The 7,948-nt window shown below is 42.0% G+C and overlaps 1 protein-coding gene across 1 annotated transcript; it reads right to left on the bottom strand.

Moving 5' to 3' along the window:
- Window positions 1–7,948, bottom strand: calhm3 (calcium homeostasis modulator 3; the record flags this gene model as incomplete). The annotated part of the gene is made up of 4 exons (XM_083988302.1): window positions 1–450; window positions 3,587–3,714; window positions 3,846–3,973; window positions 7,662–7,948. The coding sequence occupies 4 exons, from the start codon at window positions 7,946–7,948 to the stop codon at window positions 1–3; spliced, it is 993 nt and encodes a 330-aa protein (XP_083844428.1).

The raw sequence follows: 7,948 nt of genomic DNA, 5'->3' as shown, positions 1-7,948 counted from the left end.
CTAGACATCAGAGTATAAAGTGTTTCCCTTGCGGTCCTGCCAGGTGACGCAGGTCCTGGGTCTGTGTGCGATCCGCGTCACGTCCAGTTCAGGTTTATTGAAGTACCACTTGCTGAGCAGCTGGTTTACTTGCTCCTGCTGCGTTACCCCATGAAGCCTCTCCTCTTCTTCTTCCTCCCAGTCGTCCTTGACGTTGCGGATGAAGGGTGGATGTGGCAGCCGGAGTACGGCGTCCTCCTTCATGTCCTCAAAGAACTGCACCACACACTTCCGGGCAAAGTCGCGGGCGTGGAGGACGCAGGTCTCGTCGAAGAGCTTCTGTTCCACGTCCAGATAGTTGCTCCAGTAACGCGTCTGCAGGAAGGTGGCGTGGTCGTCGAAGCAGGGTTTGATGAGGCGTCCCATCGCTCCCAGCACAATGAGGAAGAGGAGGATGGACCAGCCGATGGCCTAGACAGGGCGAGGACAGTTAGCTACACAAAGGGATGTCAAAAAAAGCTATGACAATGATTCTCCAGTGTCAGTGCAGCCTCAAAAGCTGAATACACACCTTGCCATTTGATCTGAAAGTTTCTTTGTGGATATGCACAGACCAAAATATATTTTATTCTTTTGGCTACAACATTCAAATTACAGAGAATTCTCAAGGACTAAAAGAAATCCGGTTCAGTTCAGGATTGGTTCCACAGTCTAATTTAAAACAACTTAGGCATGTTTTTGTGTATTAAAAGGGATAGTTCACCCAAAATTGAAATTTCACTCATTATCTACTCACCCTCATGTGGACTAAGGGCTGGGAGACGTTTCAGAGTCCTCCGTGGCTTCTCTGAGTTACAGGGGGTCTCAGCGTAGCACTGCATGTCCAGATAACGGTTGCAAATGGATACCAACTGTCTTCGTAACAAAAAGACACACCAAAAAACATCCAAATACCTCCATGCTGCTCGTATGTAATGTCCGTCTTGTAGGGTCTGTCCTCTTCCCAGTTCGTTCAAATTTGACGAACCAGGAAGAGGAGCTTCGAGAAGCTTCCGCTACAAAACAAGCTTGAAATATAGACTTATTTAATTTTTTTGGGGACAATTTCGCATTTCGGGGCTTCAATACAAGACAGACATTACAGACGAGCAGCATGGAGGTATTTGGGTGTTTTTTTGGTGTGTCTTTTTGTTACAAAGAAAAGTGGTATCCATTTGCAACCGTTATATGGACATGCACTGCTACGCCGAGACCCCCTGTAAACTTAGAGAAGCCACGGATAACTCTGAAACTTCTCCCAATTTCAAAAAGAAATTTCAATTTTGGGTGAACTATCCCTTTAAGGTGTTATTAGTTCTATATTAGCTGTGGATAAATCCCCTCCTAACTAACAAAGAGGTCAGCCATGCCTCAAGCCCTGCCCACCTGAACCCACCACCCAACCCAACAGGATTTGGTTGGCTACGAGTGTTTACCTGAGGAAAACAATCAGCCAATCAGAAGAAAGAATGAAAGAGAGAGGCATGGAGAGTTAGTCTTTTCCAAACCAAGGTTACTTACAGGCCTCAAACGATGCAAAATACAACATTTCTACCATGTTTGTGTCTCTGTTACTTTGTTTCAGTTTCTCTCTCTGACTGTTTGGTATTAACATTATGACTGTGGTCAAAGGAGTCGATTTTTGTATGAGAACAGGCAGCTCTGGGATCAGTCACCACCACTACAGCAAAGACAACAGGCTCAGAAACATGAGACCAGTTGGAGCAAAATGTGTTAAAGTAACATTGCGGAGTTTTTTGGCCTTAAAATAATTTCAAAGGAGGTTAAATCGAAAGCAACTGGACTTAGTTATTTGTCTAGGAAGACGTTTCACCTCTCATCCAAGAGGCTTCATCAGTTCATGTACGCAGCTGACCAGGCTGGGACTGGTCAGCTGGGACTGGACTGAAACGTCTTCCTAGACAAATAACTAAGTCCAGTTGCTTTCGATTTAACCTCCTTTGAAATACTATGACCTGGACAAATGAGAATATGCACCGCCTTAAAATAATGTTTCCAGACACATTGCAATGGTAGAAAAATGGTTAATAGGATGAATGGTGCTGCCACTGCAGCCTGAGCCGGGTCGCGTCGGCTGAAACTGCACTATGTAACTTCCCTGCACGGGTACGAAACACCGCTCCCCCTCCTCCCCCCTCCCCTCTGCGTCGAGGGAGAGACGTGGTGGGTAAAAGGCAAGGCAAGACATCTTTATTTATATAGCGCATTTCATACCAAGGCAACTCAATGTGCTTTACATAAAGACAAAACATTTTTAAAAAAAGAAGCATAAGACAGAATAAAAACAAACAAAACACTAAAAACAGAGTTAAATGCAAGAGCAAATAAAAGTAAAATAAAAGAAACATTTAAAAAAAAAAGCATAAGACAGAATAAAAACAAACACTAAAAACAGAGTTAAAAGCAAGAGCAAATACAAGTAAAAGAAAAGAAAATAGATAAAGTTTTAAGTTCTCAGCTATAAGCACGTGAAAAGAGAAATGTTTTTAACCTGGATTTAAAAGTGCTTACAGTTGGGGCTGATCTCAGTTCTGCTGGTAGTCTGTTCCACTTGTGAGCAGCATAACAGCTAAATGCTGCTTCACCATGTCTGGTCTGAACTCTGAGCTCCACTATCTGACCTGAGTCAGTAGATCTCAGAGCTCTACTGGGTTTAGACTCTACATGTTATTCATATATTCTGGACCTAAACCATTCAGTGATAAAAGCGAAACTTACGGTTCCCCTCCGGTCGTCGTCGCCGCCCCCCTACCCCCCTCACCCCCTCCCCTCCTCCCCCGACCACCCGCCACACAGTCTCCTTGCAAACATGTGGGAAATACTGTCGTTTATTAATGGGAATAAACGCTGGATGCGCTCGCTGATACGTTTCGTTTTCGTTTTTCCCCCCAGACGATAGCGCTTCTCAACCAGATGGTGGAAGCACTGAGCTGAAACTCCGCAATGTTGCTTTAATAAAACCATCATTCATTAGTCATTCGATTATTAGTCAAGAAAATATTCAACATTTTTAATACTAGTTGATGGTAAATATACTGTATGTATCAATACATTGTTTATTGTTTATTGAGGATCCCCATTAGCCAACGCACAAACGCCAGGCTAGTCCTGGGTCCTTTTCAAAAGTTCTAAATAAAATAATAATACACAGATCCAGTTACAATAAAAAGAAAGAAAAAAGGTCAACTGAGCTTGCTCATATAGAGCAAGCTGATTTTAACACTGTAAAACATGCTACAAGAACAGCCCCATTCCTCAACAACATTCAACCAACTCAAAAAACACACAAAAAAGTGCTTAGGTAAGAAAAATGAATATGTTGTTCATATGTTGTTTTTACATTTTTAAATACTTATATCAAAAGATACTTCAGACCTTGTTTACTTCACCTAGTCTTTATCTGGTAATCGACCAGACCGAGGTGTGGACTAAAGGAGCCCTGACTCACTTATTGAAAGTTTTCATGAGGATAAAAGATGTGCCTGTGAGTGTGTGTCTGTGTGTATGTGTGTGTGTGTGTGTGTGTGCATGGGGTGGGGCAGCTTACCTGTGATTGGCAGCGTATGTAGCGAGAGACTGCTTTGCGGAAGGAGCTGTTCCTGAAGATGACGTCCTCCTTACAGGGAACTTTGGCCATGATTTTGATCACTTCTAGACCTGTGTTGTTGGGCATACCTGAGAGATCCCCACACACACACACACACACACACACACACACACAGCACCAGGATGGATTGTTGTGATAATGCTTAGTGAATGTGTAACTGCATGTCTCAGTGGAGGATGTCGGATGCATTTGCAGATACCTGAGAAGAGCGCAGGGTCTACACCCACACTGAAGGCACAGATGAGGATCTTTCCATCCAGTAAAGTGACCAGGATCCAGACCATGGGGGCCAGCAGGGCCCTCTGGAGCATGGCTGAGAACAGGTACCTGCAGGACCACAGAGAACCTCATGTTCAAATTCTTCAAGCGAACAGGCAAATTGGCCTATTTCTATAATCCCTAATAGGTATGGGCATATTTGATTAGTGTAAGGCTCATTTGCATATTCAAATTAATTTTCAAAGAAACTTGTAATACAAAAAATGTTACATTTCATGGATACTTTCATTGTGTAAAGTTTCATTGTGTAGCTACACCGGTTCAACAAAAGGCCACGCTTCATACTGATGTCTTGATTTTCATTCCTTTATTCTCCTTCTCCATAGAACACCGTGAAAACTACAAATAAAACAGAGAGTCCATATGAGTCCATTGTAGCTAAATGCTAATTCAACGTAAACAAACACATGAAGTGTCCACTGTCTGCTCAAAGCATTTTGTATACAACCACAAATAAAATATATATAAACCCAAAACATAATTACCGTTTGCGCCTCTTGAACGCAGTGTATTTATCTCTGAGTGTTCAGTGGCATTACTTCCTGCCTCCATTCTCTGTGGTCCCGCATTTTACTTCTGACCCACAATCCCACAGTTCACCCTTAACAGACCAGGGGGTCATGTGACCACACACTTTCAAAATAAAACATCTTCACATGAAGGTTTTTAAACAACTGAAATCATTTTTATCAACTTATTTATAAACGTAAGCTCTTTTTAACTCTCTTATTATCATGAATTTATATGTCTATTTATTAATCTTTTTTAAACACTTCATTAACTTCATGAAATACTGTCTCCAACAGTTACACATTGTGATAGGACTAAAGGGAAAAAATAGCCCCATTGGGGTGTATTGTTGTCGGCACCATAGACTTTATACAGTAAATAATGATGCAAATTAAACATATTTCCCCAACTAGGATTTCTTAGGACTTTTAGTATGTTGTTCTAGACACCTCATAGAAATGATGTATGGTGAAAAACCTTCTGTGACAATTAGTCTGTCGTAAAACGCTATTTTGCCTGGACTAATAATTATTATCGGTGCATGTTGTTTTTAGATCAGCGGTGCAGAGACGTGAGCTGCTCAGCTAACACAATGGAGGTGCGTCATATTTTCACCTTTCCCTCATCAAACTCATCAAATAGCCTACACAATCCAACAACTCCAAAACTCTCTTGTGGAGAAATTGTGACCTGCACATTCACCACGCTATGATGTTACATTACGAGACAGAGTTGTTTTCGAGGCAAATGCAGAGCCGGAACTACATTCTAGACATGGCTGCATGGGCAGAGTGATTTCAAAAGCACAAGTAGTTCTGAGTATTTGCTTCATATATCGTAATGTTACATAATTATACGTGATTATTTCATAGTGTGGTGAATGTGCAGGTCACAACTTGTCCACGACAGCGTTTTGGAGTTGTTGGATTGTGTATTTTATGAGTTTTGAGTAGGGGTGTGACGATACACTCATCTCACGAGACGAGACGAGACACGAGATCGGGTTCACGAGATCGAGACGAGACGAGATTTTAAGAAAGCTACAATGACAAAATATATGACTGGAGTCTGGACCAACAGACTTTTATTTAACCGACTTAGACTTGCATTTTGAAATGTTTTATTGTAACTATTTACATGCATGATGTAAGCATGAGCTTTAAATACATTTCTTCTTCCACAAATTGAAACTAAAACTAACATTTATAAAAGTTAATGTAAATTAAATAAAATTAAATAGGCTATTTATTCCTTTTTTTTTAAGTGCAAACAATATTATGTGCAGTGTTTCCTCTAGAATTTTTTTAAGTAGTGGCAACAACCCCCCCTCCCCCCAGTGCCATTTCACTACTCGGATACTCGGATCCCCTCCCTCCCTCCCTCCCACGTCGGGAGGAGCGCATATGTTTATTACCGTCACAACGCGACCTGTCCATGTGTCCGCGTGTGTGTGTATGTGGGTGTGTGTGTAAGTGAGAGTGTGTGTGTGCGCCAGAGAGAGAGAGAGAGAGAGAGAGAGAGAGAGAGAGCGTCGCGGCCGCCACAGAGTCCTTAATTAGCGCTGGATGCGCTTGGTTGATAAGTTTAGTTTTTACTGAGGAGGAATGAAGAACTCAGCTGTGACTGAAAAGCACCTAAACCAAGTCGAGTAGAGTTATAACTGTGTAGTGGAAGGGGTGCAAAGTAATGGTAACTGGTAGTGCAAACCCTGCTTTACATTTTTTAACATAAAAAAAAAGAAAATCTCGCGAGACAGATTTTTAACACGACGAGAAATATCGTCGAGTTTAATCTCGCGAGATCTCGTGGGACGAGATCTCGTCACACCCTCAAAACTTTTGAGGGTAAGGGGAAAGTACCGATTCGTGAGCAGCTCGCGTCTGATAATTAAAGGTAACAAACCTATTCTTAAGACTATAGGAAATTATTACAATAGGCAAATTTGTATCCTCTCACACACCTGCAGGACTATTCCACTGAGACAATCTTTTTTAGTTGTGGGATACACAACCAACAACTTGGCCTGGTCTGACCTCAACTTATGTTTGTATAGAATCAAAATGACTCCTCATGTAGCAGGAACCACCACTGAAGTGGACTTGAGGCACATCTATAATGTGTTTATGTGTCAGATTTAGTCATTTTCATAAAAGTTACACATGTGAAACTTCACAGGTGTGTAGCTGAGATCAAAATAATAAGTTCAAACATGGATGTGGTTCCAGAGCGGGGTGTACTCATGTATCATTTAGTAATAAATAAGTACATAATAAATACAAGGACTAGTATGAATCTCCTGAATGAGCTGATGATATTTGTAACAGATTTTAATGGTGAAGATGATAAATTATGCCAAAAAAGTGTTACATCTCTACATTTACGTTGTGTTATATGTATGTTGTCAGTTGGGTGACACTTTATAATAGGCCTAAGTACACACAATTAAGCGTTCGTTAAAGCAGAAGTAAGCGATCCGGTCGTTTTCGCTAATGCTGCGTTCCAGGCAGGCTTTTGAAACCGTAAATTACAGCTTCAAGTCACAACTTACGACTTAGTAGCGTTCCAGGCAACCCACTCGTGTTTTTCCGACCTGTTTTACCTGTGAAAGTCACTATAACGGCCACTCGTAACTTCTGACCCGTGAACTCGTACCAGATCGAACTGGTACGACTTCACAGGTCGGAAAAACACGAGTTACGGGCTGCCTTGAACGCACCATAACAGTCCTCGTCCCTACGTCACCACATTCACGGCGTCCCTTGGCTGCACACACAGCCCTTCATGCCGTTCTCTCTCCTCATTGGATAAAAACTGTAGGATACGAGAAAAGTTTTCTCCTCGGCTCAGAGCAGAGCAGAGTGACTGACAGACCCGTGTTTCAGTCCAAACACTCTATGTAAGTGATTGCTGTCGGAAGATATAACTATTTAAGACTTATATTAACACAAAAATATCGCTTACTTCTGCTTTAAGCATTAATAAATACTGAATTCTTCATATAACACACAAATACTCATTAGTATGTCGTTTATAAATACAGTTAGTGCTTATCAATGATGAGTAAAACATTTTAACTGTGTTTATAAACTACATACTAATGAGATGAATTCAGTACCATCTGAAGTGAGAATAAGAACTCTCACATTCAAGATTTTTCGGCGTATTGACGACACTGATAACTTCAGCTCGCTGCTGTGTAACGGTGAGAACTAAATCTTCCACTCACTTCACCACAGCAGGGTTTTTGGATCTGTTCCCGAGCGGTCTCATCCACTCGTCCATCATGACGCCCGTGTGTCTGTTGACCAGGACGCCCAGGAAGAAGAGGATGATGGGCGGGACGATCATCACTCCCAGAGAGTACAGCTTGTTGTACTGAGGGAGGCAGGGGCAGTTGAAGTCGAAGCTGGTGTAGAGCTTGACGCTGACCAAGGCCAGGATGATGCAGATACCGTTGGAGATGGACTCAGAGTTGGACTGGAAGTACTGCAGGACCAACTTCAGACGCTCCAT

This window comes from Trachurus trachurus, assembly GCF_905171665.1.
Source record: "Trachurus trachurus genome assembly, chromosome: 15".
NCBI lineage: Eukaryota > Metazoa > Chordata > Actinopteri > Carangiformes > Carangidae > Trachurus > Trachurus trachurus.
Note: the sequence above shows the minus strand (reverse complement) of the source record. Positions and strands in the feature narration are given on the sequence as shown.